This window comes from Pseudonaja textilis, chromosome Z (assembly GCF_049901715.1).
Source record: "Pseudonaja textilis isolate UNSWEBS1 chromosome Z, rPseTex1.2, whole genome shotgun sequence".
Classification (NCBI taxonomy): Eukaryota; Metazoa; Chordata; class Lepidosauria; order Squamata; family Elapidae; genus Pseudonaja; species Pseudonaja textilis.
The window spans coordinates 79564430-79581275 of record NC_142008.1 but is presented as its reverse complement, the minus strand read 5'-3'; the positions used below and the strand labels follow the sequence as shown (position 1 = coordinate 79581275).

The following is a 16846-nucleotide window of genomic DNA, read 5'->3' as shown; positions in this document are numbered from 1 at the left end:
CCCCACACCTTGTCTTACCACATTCTAATCCCTCTCACCATCACCCCAATTGCTAATCTCAGGCTGGCAAGGTGCGACGAGAAGCTAGAAGCCTCCAATAAACAGCTATAACTACAAAAGAAAGAATGGGAAACAACTCTTTTTGGCTTATTGGGGTCTTAATTATGAAACTGGTTGGGTTAAACGGGTTGGGGGAGAATGAACATCACTAGCCCCAACTCATTCAACCTCTGCAGGAGGGAAATCCATCCATAGAATAAGGTACTGTAACCTCCCCATTTGGAATCTAGAATCCAGGATTTATTTAATCTCAAAATGTTGTTCCCCTTTTATTGTAATTGGAGGTGGAGGTGGTTTTGTGTCAGGGCACAAGGACGAACTAGATACAGGCTTCAATAGACTACAGTAGAAAACAGGATGAATGCACTTACATTATTTTTGGCAGTTTAATTTAACCATCACTGGATTCATGACCCTGGTGATAGGGAAAGGCCCTACATATTTTGGTCTTAGTTTTCTGCAGGGATGTCATGACTGCAGGAACTTAGTGGAGGGGTAAACTTTATCTCCTATTTTAAAAGTGCTCCAGTTCGGCTGCATCATCATCATCATCATAGAGGCGAGCCACTACGCCATATCTCCATCTAGTGCTGGGACCATACAGTCAATGTGGATGGTACAGTTTGGTATGTTATCCTGTAACATTCCATGTAATGCCAGACTTAGGTTAGGAAATGGGTCAGCTACTTTGAGGTCCCATCAGACTTAACTTTAATGGTGATAGAGGATGATCTCCCTGGCCCAAGGGTGGGGTCTGTGCTGGAAGGGCAGCCATCACCAGAGAAGCTTCAAGGATAGGACAGCTGGCAGAGCTAATATAGCCATTGGAAGGGTCACAAGCGAAGTAGGGGCTGCAGCAGGCACGGATGTAGAGCCTGGCGGGGTTGCAATGCAGGGATGGGATTCTACCGGTTTGCACCAGTTCAATAGAACCTGTTGTTACGGTAACCTGTTGTTACGGTAGTTCGGAGAACTGGTAAATCGGGCCTCTGGCTGTCCCTGCCCTTCTCTGCCTGCTTCTCTGTTTCCTGCCCAGTTAGTCTCTATCGCGCATGTGCAACATGCCTGCAGCATGTTTTAATGTTGTGTTTTCGGAGAATCTTGCTGATTTTGTCTGTAGTGCCTTTTATATATGGGAGGAAGGCTTTGCCGTTCTCTTGTTCTCTGTCTTGGATTTTGGTTGGGGTTTCTTTTTGGATTAGGTGGGTAATCTTCTTTCTTTGGAATCCATTGGCTGTTAGTACATTAGTGAGAGTGTGTAGTTCAGTTTTTAGGTGTTGTTCGTTGGCTAAGCATTTTGTTCTGGAGATGAGTGTCTCAGAGACGGAATTGATCTGTGCTGGGTGGTGGTGTGAGAGTGCATGTAGATAGCGGTTTGTATGTGTTTTCTTCTGGTAGATGGTGTGTCCTAGGGAGCCATTGGATTTTTTGTATACTAAGACATCTAGGAAGCGAAGTTGATGGTTAGCTTCTGTTTCCATGGTGAATTGTATTTTGGGGTGAAGGCTGTTGAAGTGTGTGAGGAAGTTGTTCAGTTTTTCTTTCCCGTGTGGCCAGATTATGAAGGTGTCATCTACGTATCTGAGCCAGAGTTTGGGTTTGTGATCATATTTTTCTAGAGCTTGTGTTTCAAAGTGTTCCATGTAGAGGTTTGTGATGACAGGTGAGAGGGGTGATCCCATGGGTGCTCCTTCTATTTGTTTGTATTTTTGTCCGTTGTAGGTGAAGTATATATTGGATAGAGAGTGGTTGGTCAGATCTAGGATGTGCTTGGGGCGGGGAGGGGTTGTATTTGTTTTGGATGGCTGTCAAGGCTTCTTTTATAGGCACTTGGGTGAAGAGGGACATGACATCGAAGCTCACTAGTAGGTCTTTGGGTTGTAAGTTTTGTTTCTTTATGATCTCGATGAACTGGAATGAGTTTCTTACATGTGAGTTGATGGATTCTGCATAGGGCTGTAGTTGTTTGGCGAGAAATTTGGCTAGGTTTTGTAGAGGTTGAGCCTATGGAGCTGACTATTAGTCTAAGTGGGGTTCCTTCTTTGTGTATCTTGGGGAGACCATAAAGCTTAGGGCATCTGGATAATTTCTCTCTGGGTATGATACTTTGCTGGATTTCTTTGCTGATGGGGGAGGCTTTTATTTTGGATCTGGTGGTTCTTTCTAGGTAGGTGGTGGGGTCTGTTTTTAGGGGTTTGTATGTGGGGTCTTGGAGTAGGTTGGTTAATTTGGTTTGGTAGTCAGATGTGTTCATAACCACTGTCGCGTTGCCCTTGTCTGCTGGTAGGATTATTATGCTGGTGTCTTCTTTCAGGTTAAGTAGTGCGGTTTGTTCTTCTTTGGATAAGTTGCTTTTGGGTGGTTTGCTAGTGCAGAGGATGTTGGTGATTTCCAGTCTGATTCTGTTAGCATCATCAGGGTTGGTTTTGGTCAGGCTGGTTTCAACTCCGCATATAATGGTTTCTGTGGGGATGTGAGGGGAGAGGAGTTTGTTTCTGGCGTTGTTGTAGTTTTCTGAGTTTGTTGGTGTGTGTGTCTGTCTTGAGGGTGGTCTGTATTTCGGCTCTCCAGATAGCGAGTTGTTTGGATTTGTAAGATAAGACTTGGAATGCTCAGTAGAACCTAATTTCAGTAACTATTCAAAAGGTTATTAGCAGCTCTTTTTAGTGAAAAAGTACTACTAAAAAGAAATGTGTGAAACCAAAATTGAATACAAACCGGAATTTTTCTTATTGGGAATTACTATATAGAGATATAATAAATATGATGTATCTAATAATACATGTAATTACAGCTGCAAGACTAGTTTATGCCCAAAAATGGAAACTTAAGGAAATTCCAGATGAAATAGAGATAATTAAAAAGATATGGACATGTGCAGAAATGGACAAACTGACGCAAGAACTAAAAAATAAAGATGAATCTGAATCCTATAAAGTATGCAAAAAGTTTTACCACTGGTTGGGGAAAAAAAAGGAAGGACTCAAAATGTAAATGAAAATAAAATAAGGATGTTAAAATGATAATTAGGATTATTAAAAATGATTGATATTGATATTGATGTATATATTATATATTAATTATATAGTATGTAAATATGTATTATCTACCATATGAATTAGCTATGTAAGACAACTAGGTCTGCCAGGATGATTACACCATCTTCACTTTTTTTAAATGTTTCTTTTTGTGTGTGTTGTTTAATTAAAAAAAAAACTCTTTTTAGTAATTATATTAATAATGGCTTGGACATAATTAAAACTCTACAGTTTCTTGCAGCCCTAATATGTTTCTTTTTCTATGTTTGGGACAAAAGTCTTATGACCTATAAGCTAAAGAACATTTACACTTATAAAAGATTTCATTTTTAAAATTTTATTTCACATATATTTGTTCTTCTTTTTTAGAGATGTATGCACTAAACTTTATACAAGCAGCCGGGGCAATACACAAAGCTGGCAAGAATTTGATCGTTTTTGTGAATATAATCCCGTTGAAGTTTCAATGTTGACTTGCTTGGCAGATGTACGTGAACCTTGTCAGCTGGGCTGTAGAAATCTAACTTTCTGCACTAATTTTAATAACAGGTAAGAAAGATTTTATCAATATTTTTAGACAATATTGTTTGAAATGTATAAGTATGTTGGAGAAGGTATAGTTGCTAATTATGGATCTATGTAATTTGAAAAATATTTCCTTAGACATTGCAGAGAAATAATTGTCTTCCTCCAATTTCTAAGCTTTCTATATCTTTTTCTAATTCAGAAGTCCATATATAGTATGCATTAAAATAGTAAAGAAATGAAATGAGTTTATGACTATCTTCCATTTTGATTTATTGGAGAAGAAGATACCTACCCCAAGTATGTGCATTGTAGCAATAATAGCCTGGCAAGTTTGTTGACCAGTTTGTGGATAAGATCACTTGGACAAATACCAGATTTATGATGATTTCAGGTACAGTGTCCAGAAAATAATTTACTCCCAATTTTGTAGAATAGGTTATTTCTAAAAGGTAACATGTTGCTTGTAACTGATTACCTTTTCTGATTTCTGTTTATTATGATAGTTGGACATAAAATTGATTGCATGACCCTAAAATACATTGAAGTCATGAGAAAATGATGTCATTTGTCTTAAAACAGGCAGTTATAGTCAGGGGTGGGATTCAAATTTTTTAACAACCAGTTCTGTGGGCATGGCTTAGTTGGTGGGCATGGCTTGGTGGTCATGTTACTGGCTGGGCGTGGCCAACTCAACATCACTCACATCGAGACACGCATCTCCTCGCCTGGCCTCTCATGACTGTCAGGATGCTGCAACAGTCGTAAGTGTGAAAAATGGTCATAAGTTACTTTTTTCAGTGCCATTGTAATTTTGAATGGTCACTCGACACAAGCAAAGTACCAGCAAAGGAGGAAAAAAAAACTCCAGAGAAGTTCCTGAGACAGAAAGTCTAGTCCTGCCAAGAATGTAATAAGGGTTAATGAAGAGGCAGTTTCTGTAAGCAACACCAGAATGTTTCTTTCCTGCCTTCCTTACAGGATTAGGCCAGTAATTTCTTCTAACAACCGGTTCTCTGAACTGCTTAGAATGTTAACAACCAGTTCTAGCGAACAGATGGAAACTGGTAGAATCCCACCCCTGGTTATAGTGCTATACTGGAAAAATCTGCTCTGGAGCCACAGTTATTATTAACTGCCTATATACCTAATACACTTAAAAGAATGATTGTTGTCCATCTGCACATATTCTAAAAAAAGTTTTTCAAAATTGATTGAGTTCTGATCTGTCTTTGAGACTAAAGTAGTCTTCCTCATTCTGTGAAAAGAGGGACAGGAAGAATGCAGTTCTATTCTTATGACTAGTCATTAAGGTCTCAATAGATATCCTCTATGCACTGATAATATGATGTACTTTTGGCAATGATCTCATTTCTTGAAAAATTTGTTGCTATGTAATGAGATAACATCTTTTAAATTATTTGGCAAGTCAACAACTTGCTGCATAAATGCTATTGCCAAAAAGGCTTTGGATTCTAAGACTGTGAGAGGGACCTTGGAGTCCTAGTAAGACTATCACTTAAACATGAGCCAGCAGTGTGCAGCAGTAGTCAAAAAGCTAATACAATGCTTGGTTGTATAAACAGAGACATAGAATCAAAATCATGTGAAATATAAGTACTGCTTTATAAAGCCTTGGTAAGACCACACCTTGAATAATGCATCCAGTTTTGGTCACCACATTACAAAAGAGATGTTGAGACTTTGGGAAAAGTACAAAGAAGATGGTTAAAAGTTTGGAGACAAAAACATGAAGTACTGTTGCAGGAATTGGATATGGCCAGTCTAGAGAAATGAAGGACTAGGGGTGACCTGATAGTAGTATTCCAGTATTTGAGGGGCTGCCACAAAGAAGAGGGAGTCAAGTTATTCTCCAAAGCACCAGAGGGCAGAACAAGAAACAATGGATGGAAATTAAATCAAGGAGAGAAGCAACCTGGAATTAAAGAGAAACTTCCTAACAGTGAGGACGATTAACCAGTGGAACAGCTTGCCTCCAGAAATTGTAGTTATTTTAAAGAACAGACTGGACAGCTACCTACCTGGAATGGTATATAGGGTCTCCTGCTTGAGCAGGAGAGGTAGGACTAGAAAACATCCAAGGTCCCTTCCAGCTCTAGTCTGATTGATTGACAGTAGCGTCAGATCTTCACAAAGGGAAAAACAGCTATAGGCTAGTGCTAATCATGCACCTAAGAACTGGGGCTAAGAAAGCAAAATATATCTCGGAACCCAGCTGCTTCAAGACCTGTCAAATTAGGTTTTTGACACGTTTTGAAGCAGAAATCTTGTCCTGGTGCTCGTCTTTCTCCTGATAGTCAATATTAAAAAAAAAAGAATTTGCTAATGTCATCTACCATTCTACGCACTATTTCTTCTGGGCAGAATAGCAGGCCACGTGGTAGTCACATGTTTTTCTTGGAACCGAACAGTTTTAGTATTTGGCATGTCTTCCAAAATGGATTATCGATGAGGACCATGGTAATACTGTATACAGATTTCTGGTGGAATGGAAGTTTAAGTGACTGCCTGTTTGATTTTCTACTCTCCCTTTAAAAATATTTTAATTAGAGCAAAATTGAGTGAGCCATTTTCACAGATCTATTTTGTTTGTTTTTACTTTGTTAAAAGAGTTCTTTTGAACTATATTAGAAGAAGATTCAGTCATAAAAATAAAGGCAAAAAGCAGAAGAGCATTTTAGTCTGTTCTCCATAGAGCAAAATAGTCTGCAGAATAAAGCTTTCTGCTATTGTGTTTCTTGGAATTGAATTGTGTCCTGTATCTTAAGATTTATTTCAATTGGAGGTTGAGAGTCTCTCTCTCTCTCTCTCTCTCCCTTCCTTCCTCCCTCCCTCCATATATATATATATATATATATATATATATATGCATTATAAGTATACAACACAGTGCAAACATTTTGGCGTTACATTTGCCATACATACAAAAATATTACTAGACCATTAACATTCATGTTATTGATACAATATTTACTTTTTAATTCTTCCCTTCTTTTTTGCAACGACTGATAAAACTTATTACATGTTTCATAATAATCTGATTCCCCCTTGTTTTTCAGTTCTGAGATTAGCCTATTCGATTTTGCACAAGCCATTATTTTCCTTATTATCTCTCTTTGTGGTGGTATGATTTCATTCTTCTAATATTGTGCGTATACCATTCTTGCTGCTGTCAATACATGTATTATTAAATATGCTATATATTTCCTATAACCTTCCGTCATTATTCCCAAGAGAAATAATTCTGGTTTAAATGGAATATGCTCTCCCACCATTTGTTCCACCCATGTCTGTATCAATCTCCAGTATTTTCCTGCATAGTTACATGTCCACCACATGTGATAGAATGTACTTGTTAAGTCCTTGCACTTCCAGCATTTTGGGAATAATCTTTTTATACATTTTGAGTTGAGAGTCTTTTTCAGGATGTAGTCAATGTGTACTGTTATAGAGATTAATCATGACAAATTATTTTGGGGGGTTGGCTAATATTGATATAGACATTTTTTAAAGATAGCTAATATTGATATTGCCTTAATGGATAAAACTATTACAGTACACTTAGCAATTATCTTAGGCAGTCATTGTTCAATGTTATAATGGTGATGAAAAAGTAGCTTTGCAACCAATGCTCACATTTACAACCTTTGCACTGTCTCTGTCATATCCCTTTATAGTCCGTTAGTATGTGTTGTCCTGTGCCTGACTTTTTTTTCTTTCCATTTTACTCCTTGTCAAGTGGAGAAATTGTCTAAACAAACTGTCTCTTTTGGAGCTGCTTTTTTTCTTCAGATCCCTAAAAACCACTAACTACAAGTTAAAGAGTTCAGCTCTATAATCTTAATTAGTCAGCTCCTGGCTGCTCCCCTTGACTGACAAGATTTTAATCAATGCAACCTTGACTTTTGTTTGCCTCAACAACTTGGGGCTCAAACCATGAGCATGTTAAGTGGACAACTGACATCAATATATGTATCAACACCTTCCTTTCAACATGTATTCACACATTCCTTTTGTATGCCTGCTTCCTCTCTTGTAATCCCTTCCTCTTCAGTAAATATTAATGCAAAGATTAATTTCCTTCTTACTAATTATCTTAGCATTGGGATAAGTGAGGAAGTGGGGTGGGGGGAATGAAAGCTGAAATAATATTGGGAGCACAGTTGTAGTCAAGTGATTTTTTCCGCTTAATGTCTGTGTCACTTAAGGGCTGAGTTCCTGATCTCAATTTTGATCACTAAACAAGGTCTACCTTTGGACTGCAAATGACATTATGAGAACACATGAAAACTCAAATTGCAGGTAGTTCTCAACTTATAATAATTAATAATGTTCAAAGTTATGACAACTTTAGAAAAAGTCACTTACAACCTATATTGACTGTTGCACCACATGTGATTGCAATTTGGCTGCTTGGCAAACTAGCTCACATTTCTGAATGTTTGGAGTGTCCTGCATCCAGGTAAACATGATTTGCAATCTTTTTTGCTGATTTATGGTCAAATCCAGCAAAACAACACCTATTGGGGAATCTGGGGAAGCTTAACAACTGCATGATTTGCTCAAAGGCCCCTGTGAAAATTGCAAGAACAGGCCTGACGTGATTTACAACCACAGTGACTTACAACAGAAATTCTGCTTCTGTTCAAATTGTGGTTGCAAGTCTATGACTACTCGTATTACGTTTTAAGAGAGTTAGTGAGTAAGTTTAACTTTGGAATTTTAAACTGCTTTTAAAAGAGGTTTGCTTGTTATAGATTTTATAAATAAGTATATTTAAAATAATAGACCTAAAGCTGATGTTATATTTCTGCAAGATTCAATGAATTACTCAGCAGGTGTTCAAATGAAGTCAGAGACACCGACAAGAACTTATTGTTTTATGTAAATAAATATATATTTTACATCTATATATATATCAAACAAGTTATTCAGGTAAAGAGGAACATTGCTTTATCATGAGGTAAATTGTCAAGTAAATCACCAAAAGAAGCATACAGAGCACACCGACAAAAAAGGCAGGGGGGAAAAGGGGAAACTCCCCTTTTACATCCAGCAACCAATCATAACATAGATTGCCTAATGCAGGAGCCCACGCTTTTCAACCAATCAACTACAACTGTGTGTTCTAGCCCATTATACACTTTACTATTCCAGGTATTAAATACCTTAATAAGAGGAAATATCTTTTTATCTGAAATTGGATACTTAAATAATGGGTTTTCTTAACTACAACATATTGTATATATATTTATATTGTAGTTAAAAACACAAGCCAATTTTTTATTTCTATTTAAAGCCTAAAGCCTAGATTTTTCATAAGAAAAATCTAATCTCAATTAGCAATTAAACATTATGAAAATGAATCTACTAAATTTAATATATATTTATATATTAAAAGTCCTAATATAGATATTATTAACCAACTATTATCCCTGTAGTAGAATTCTAAAGCAAAAATTATTCTGTCAAAGTAACTATTAAATATATGATGGGGTGTGTACCTGGAGGAACAATTGGGGAGAGTTTGGCAATACAGAGCTTTCCTAAAAAGAGATCCAGATCAAGAGACTATATTATAGTCCCAAGCTGGATGTGGGAGGGGGGAAGAAGTGTAGGGTAGCCTCATCATAGAATCTAGAGCTTCAGTTTAACAAGATTCTGCCCATTAAGCATAAGCAAATAAAGGGGTTGGGCCTGGAAAAAACCTCACCAAAAATTGTTACCCATTGTTATTATTATAAACCCTTATTTATATGCCAGAGCCAATAACATAGTTATTATAAACTAGACCATTAAACCCATTCTGTCAAAATTGAACAGCACTAGAAATACCAACCTATTATTGAACTATAGCTCAAACAAACCAAATTTGCATTTTTCTTTTTCATCCCATAAATCTTTAAGTCCCATATATCAAATTGTAACAAAATTTAGGATTCTTACTTTGTCCTAAAGTCAATCTCACATATAGTTCATAGAACGATGATGGCAATTTATCATCCTGAAAAGTATTCATTATATACTTCCAAAAGCATAGGTACTTTCAGACTTGTAAATGCTTTGTACTATTCCACTGGGCCAGGAACGTTTCCATTTTGCTATGACTGAATAGAACCTAATAGCTCCTGGATTAGCAAATATGCTTTCAATGTACAGTAGAACCTTGGGTCACAAACACTTCCGTTTGTGACCAAATCGGGTGATGACCAAAAATTTGGGAAAATTGTTGCTTCTGGTCACAAACAGATCCTTGGGTGCTGATCAAATACAGCCGCAGCTATTTCTGTTTCCGCGCATGCGCAGAATTGTAGGCACATGCGCAGTCAGTCTCGCTTCGGTTTGCGACCACATCAGGTAGCGACCCAAGTCCTGGAATGGATTACAGTCATGACTTGAGGTTCATCTTTATTAGTATTATCTAAAAAAAACAATTAAAAGTCTACCTGACTCAGCAATAGATCAATCTCATTATAGCCCCTCTTTTCATCCAACTATAAACAGAGTCATAAACAAGAAAAAAGTTAATTATTAAAACAGTCTGGCTCTTCTTAGTAACCACAAGTAGTCCTGTGATTTGCACTGAAATTTACTTAACAACTGTGTTACTAACTTAACAATTGCAGTGATTCACTTAACAATAGTAGTGAGAAAAGTCATAAAATGGGGCAAAACTCACTTAACAAATGTTTCACTTACCAACATAGATTTTGGGCTCAATTGTGTTCATAAGTCAAGGATGACCTGTATTTCAGAAATAAAGCTCTACTGATTTGTTGCTTCAAATGATGAGATAGCAACTTACCAAATCTAATTTTAATATACTCAATGAAAATTATATCTTCTCAGCATAGAAAGATTAAGTGGAAAAAAATAAAAAAGCAGAATATAAATGAGAAATGGGCTAGGAAGAGAGGTTTTTGGTAATTGGTAATAATCAAAATTATAAATGCTATTACATGAAAGTATAGAGTACAGATAACCTTTGCCTTATAGCCATCCATGTTGTGACCATTAGAAGTTACAGTGACACTGGAAAAAATGATTAGCAACTGGACCTTGCATTTACAATCAATTACAGCATCCCCATGGTCACATAATTAAAATCCAGGCACTTTGCAACCAGTATGTATTTATGATGGTTGCAGGTACCAGGATCAAGTAATTGTCATTTGTGACCTTTCTAGCTGGCTTCTGACAATCAAAGTCAGTGGGAAATCAGATTAATATTGTTAGTGTTTGGGGATAAACCCCCAAGCAGAGTATGCAGCAGCAGTCAAGCCAGGCAGGCAAATGAGAGAGAGAGTGGGCCCAAGAGTATACACACACTGGAGACAAAAACACTGTTTGTAGGTTTAAAATAGTTATTTATTGCACACAGAGATTAAGAAGTGTCATTCAGTCCATATGTCATTATCCAGTATATCAATCCAGTTATCTAGTCCTTTAACAGTAAATACAATGTCTTTATCTGCTTGTAAATCTTCTCATCCCGATACCTTTCTCTCAAAGACAAACGCTGAATCCACAGCTCACCAAGCAAACAGTCCTTGTGTTCAGTTGAAATGGTATCTGGCACAGTAGCCTCCAAGAGTAAGCAGATAGACGTTCCAACACAGCAGGCAGCAGACCAGGAACAGAACCAGGTGCATCCAGAAGCAGTAACTCAGACAGTTGCATCCAGAAGCCGGGCTCAATTACGTTTCCCTTCCTACCTATATTGCTGCCTGCAACCGCACCCACAATGACATTGCAGTTTCTTGTGCTTAAAGCTACAAAACACTTTAACCTAGGTTTACATATTTATTCAGCCCAAACCTGGTTGGTGTATCCATATACCCAACATTCTCCCCTTTTGGGTGATATAAATATGTAATGCCTTGACATTCTAAACCCATATTTTTCACAACTCTCTAGATGCTTAATGGCACCTTGGGCTTTAGTAAAATGATCAGCTACATTGTCCTCCGACATGCAGTACTCCAGCTGTATCAATTTACTCTGTACAGATTGTCTTACATTAAGATACCTCAAATCTGTATGTTTACTTCTCGTTTTAACTGCAATATTAGTGGCCATTTGAATTGCTGCCTGATTATCTTCATGTACAACTATAGGGTAATTTATAGTTATACCCATATCCTTCAACATTTGTTTGTACATAATCAACTCAGTACACAATAAAGATAAACAGGAGAATTCTGACTCCATAGTAGACAAACTTATATGCTGTTGCCTTATTGACTTCCAGCCTATTAATGTCTTACCCAGCATTATGGCTGTTCCTGAAGTCGACTTTCTAGTATCTCTTTCTGCTGCAAAACTAGCATCTGCATAAGCACTCAATATGAGATCACCTTTTTGGTTCTAAATACAGTGCATGGTGTAATGTTCCTTTAAGATATCTTAGGATTCTTTTCAATGCTATCCAGTGACATTGAAGCGGATCATTATTGTGTCGTGCCAGCTGGTTAATACTAAAAGCAATATCTGGCCTTGACCAATTGCTAATATATGATAAGCTACCAATCAAGGATTGGTATAATGCCTTATCACATTTGGGACTTTGGGTATCCATTTTGCAAATATCCTGACTCATTGGAGTCTTTGCAGGCTTACAAAGTTCCATCTTATAATCTATTAGCAATTTAGATATCTTATCTTCCTGAGATATCCTAAAACCTTTCTGTGTTCTCAGTATATTCAATCCTAGATATCTCTTTATCTCCCCTAATTGCTTGATTTTTATTTTCTTGGCTAATGATGTTATTATTTCATTTGCTTCATCATTAGTCTTAGTTATCAGAGCAATATCATCAGTAAACAACAATAATAATGATATTTTCCCATTTGTCTCCCTTTTAAATAGACATGGGTCGGCTAAACCAGCTTTAAACCCTATATTGTTCAGTTCCTTTACAATATACTGGTTCCATTCATAGCCCGATTGTTTAAGACCATAAAGGCTCTTCTTTAACAACCAACATTCATTATCATTATTATTGTCTCCTTTAAATCCATTAGGCCTTTTCATATACACAGTATGTCTTAGTGGAGCGTGCAAGTAAGCAGTTTCCACATCTAAATGGTTAACTATATATTGCTTGCTTGCTGCCCATACTAATGCTGCCCTTAAAGTTGCTGCTTTCAGACTAGGTGCAAATACTTCATCATAGTCTTTTGCACTTTGTCTAAAGCCTTGGGCTACTAACCTTGCCTTATGGATTGTGTTTCCATCCTTATCTGTTTTTATTTTAAAAATCCATCTGCATCCAATGGGTTTTTCATTACTAGGTAATCTCACGTTTTCATACACCTTCATATCCTTCAAGGATTTCAATTCTTTATTGATAGCTGCATACCAATTTTCTTTTTCTTTAGAAGGATATCTTCTTATCTCATCCACAGTATTTGGGATTCTATTTTCCTGGCACACTGTATTAGCCTGGTATCTATCAGGCGGTCTAGAAATACGTGTAGTCCTTCTGGGTATTACTGGGCTTGGTTGAGTTACTACCTGTTCCTCATCTTCAGCTATTTCTTCCTCTAGGGGCTCTAATTCTTCCTGTACTTCTTGCTTTACATTATTTTTAAAGTTACAGGGATACTTAATGGGATTTCTATATGATTCAATAATCACCTCGTTATTGCTATCCTGCTCTAACTTATCCCATCCTACGTGCTCTAGAAATTGGGCATTAGCACTACATAACACCTTAGATGTGCCTTTCTCCCAAAATCTATATGCCCTATGGTTAGCTTGGTAACCAACGAAGAATAATTGTTTAGCTCTATGTTGCCCTTTACGCCTGAGTTTTGTAGGGATATGCACCCATGCTGGTGCACCAAATGTGTGCAGGTAACTCAGATCAGGCTTCCTGCCATGCCACATGGTGAATGGTATTTCACCAGTGGTTGAGTTAACAATGTTGTTTAATAAATTATTAGCACACATTGTGGCCTCCCCCCACAAAGAATCAGGTAACCCAGAATCAGTTAACATAGTACGGGTCATTGCCTGCAATGTTTGGCCTCGCCTTTCAATATATGCATTGTGCTGTGGTCTGTATGGTGCAGATGTCTTGTGAGCTATTTCAGCTGCCTTTAATCTATTCTGGAATTTGCTATTAACAAATACCGTACCATTATCTGTCACCAGGGTTATAATTTGCCGTTTGGTTTTTCTTTCAGCAAACTTCAACCAGTTGAAGAAATGTTGATATGTTTCAGTTTTGCTTTTCATTAGGTAGCAAAACCCATATCTAGAGTAATGATCCATAATGCTCAGTATATATCGAGCACCCCCCATACTGGGTTTCTTTGGACCTATAATGTCTGCAAATACTACTTCTAAAGGTTCTTTAGTTTTGAAACCATTTAGCCTATTTGCAGGCATTATTTTACTCTTATCTTCACAACAGACATTACAACACAAATACTTATCACAGGGTTTTAACCTTATTCCTTCAGATAACTCTACTGTACGTTTTAGCATTTTAAAATTTACATGCCCCAAACGCCTATGCAATAAATGGATACATTCATCATGAGGCTTGATATTATTAAATACAGTCTGTGCCTCCCCTTTCTTACTATCATGTAAGACATACAATGTTCCATTTAAAGCTGCAGTTACCCTTTTGTTATCTCTATCCAGTATGCACTTATTATCCTTAAATGTAACTACATATCCTAGTTTATCTAATACTCTTACAGAAAGTAAATTCATCTTTAACTGTGGTACATATAACATTTTTATATTCTGGTCTAAACATGGACAATAAGCAATACCTTCACCCTTGGCCTTGAGGTGCCAACCATTGGCGAGTGATATACGTTGTGAGCTTGTAGACATTTTTATAAACTTTGTCTTATCTCTCGTGATGCAGTGGGATGCACCACTGTCCACCACCCATAAATCATTCTTCACATCACAGTTGCCAAACATGGCCAGTTCAAAGGATTTGTTTGGCTTCTTTACATTCTGGCTTTTTCCTTTTCTGCAGAACCTTGCCAAATGTCCTCTGCCTCCACAATTAAAACACTTTTTAATTGTGTATGCCGTTGAAGATAACTTCTCTTCTTCCGGTGCTTTACTTTACACAGCTGGTTTCTTTCCAGCCTTGAAGATAATTTCTCTTCTTTATTAGGCTTATCTTCTCTCAGCTGGTCACGTTCAAACCTTCTTCTGGCTTCTTCTAATAGCCTGCCGGTTATTTCAGTTACTGATAAACTGTCTTTTGGCAATACCTCTAATGCAGTCACAAAATCATCATAGCTTCGATCCAATGAAGACAATATGATGTATACTTGTTGCAACTCATTAAATATAAGCTCTTTTTCTTGTAATTCTTGAAAAATGCTTTTCATACAGTTTAAATGAGTTAACATGTCGCCATTCTTCTCAAGATGTGTTCTAAACAGCTTCCGTGTAAGATTGATATGAGCTCCTACACTGTCTCGAACATAAATCCTTTTGAGATTATCCCAACAGTCTGCAGCATTTTCCACTCCACAAATATGAATCAGTTGCTGGTCTGAGAGAGTCAGTCCTATGATGCACAAAGCCTGCTCATTCTTACGTTCATAATCCTGTATCAGTTTATAATCCTCTTCATTATTAGGATTTAAATTAGATACATCTAGTGGGTTTGTTATTATGTCCCACAAACCTTCTCTTCGTAGAAGTAAACTACATTTCATTGACCATGAAACATAGTTTGTTCCATCTAGTCTGGATATCATGGACAGATGTGGCAAATTTACTTGTGCCATTGCTCTTGTGATAAACAACTATTTAACAAACAGTTTGTATCTACAGTAATGTGCAACTGACACCAGCTCTCACTGCTATATCCTGGTTAATTAGACTGTGCGCACTGCTGGGCCCATAACCAATGTTAGTGTTTGGGGATAAACCCCCAAGCAGAGTATGCAGCAGCAGTCAAGCCAGGCAGGCAAATGAGAGAGAGAGTGGGCCCAAGAGTATACACACACTGGAGACAAAAACACTGTTTGTAGGTTTAAAATAGTTATTTATTGCACACAGAGATTAAGAAGTGTCATTCAGTCCATATGTCATTATCCAGTATATCAATCCAGTTATCTAGTCCTTTAACAGTAAATACAATGTCTTTATCTGCTTGTAAATCTTCTCATCCCGATACCTTTCTCTCAAAGACAAACGCTGAATCCACAGCTCACCAAGCAACAACAGTCCTTGTGTTCAGTTGAAATGGTATCTGGCACAGTAGCCTCCAAGAGTAAGCAGATAGACGTTCCAACACAGCAGGCAGCAGACCAGGAACAGAACCAGGTGCATCCAGAAGCAGTAACTCAGACAGTTGCATCCAGAAGCCGGGCTCAATTACGTTTCCCTTCCTACCTATATTGCTGCCTGCAACCGCACCCACAATGACATTGCAGTTTCTTGTGCTTAAAGCTACAAAACACTTTAACCTAGGTTTACATATTTATTCAACCCAAACCTGGTTGGTGTATCCATATACCCAACAAATATAATAACATGATTAATTACTAAGATTTACTTAATAAACATGGCAAAAAAGTCATGGTCACTTACAACTAACAACTACTTGCTTAGCAATGGAACTCACTTAAAGCTACCTTGCTAAGTAATGGAATTGTGACTGCAAATCAAGGATTAGCTAAGTCAGAAAGTCATTTACAGAAAGTCACATGCAATCCTCAATTTTAAACCACAGTTGGGAGCAGAATTTTTGTTGTAAGTTGTTACAGTAGTAATGAGACTGATGAGATGATTCTCATGATTGGCACAACATAGTAGAATGCAAGAGGTGGTATTCAGCAGGTTCTGACCAGTTCTGGAGAACCAGTAGCAGAAATCTTGAGTAGTTCGGAGAACTGACAAACACACCTCTGACTGGCCCTGCCCTCATCTATTTTCTGCCTCCCGAGTCCCAGCTGATCGGCTGGGCTTTCTTTTTTTGCCCTGCACAGGAAAATGGAGCTGAAAAGCAGGTTAGTGGGGTGGGGAAGGAATGGGACTTTGCAGTAACGTTCCCCTGCCACACCCACCAAGCCACGCCCACATAACAAGTAGTAACATTTTTTGAATCCCACCACTGAAGAGTAGATTCAAGAGTAAGGGAGTGATTTTCCCCCTTTATATAAGGGAAAAGATATTCTTGCAAAGAAATTCAGAGCATGAAAATCCTATT

At 37.5% G+C, this 16846-nt stretch overlaps 1 protein-coding gene across 2 annotated transcripts in view; it reads left to right on the top strand.

Moving 5' to 3' along the window:
* The window catches only part of RECK (reversion inducing cysteine rich protein with kazal motifs), a 113198-nt gene that overhangs the window by 44960 nt on the left and 51392 nt on the right, over positions 1 to 16846 (top strand). For both annotated transcript variants that reach the window (XM_026702350.2, XM_087917685.1), the window contains one exon: positions 3468 to 3647. In XM_026702350.2, the coding sequence (XP_026558135.2) occupies positions 3468 to 3647 (180 nt within the window). The remainder of the gene's footprint in view (positions 1 to 3467; positions 3648 to 16846) is intronic.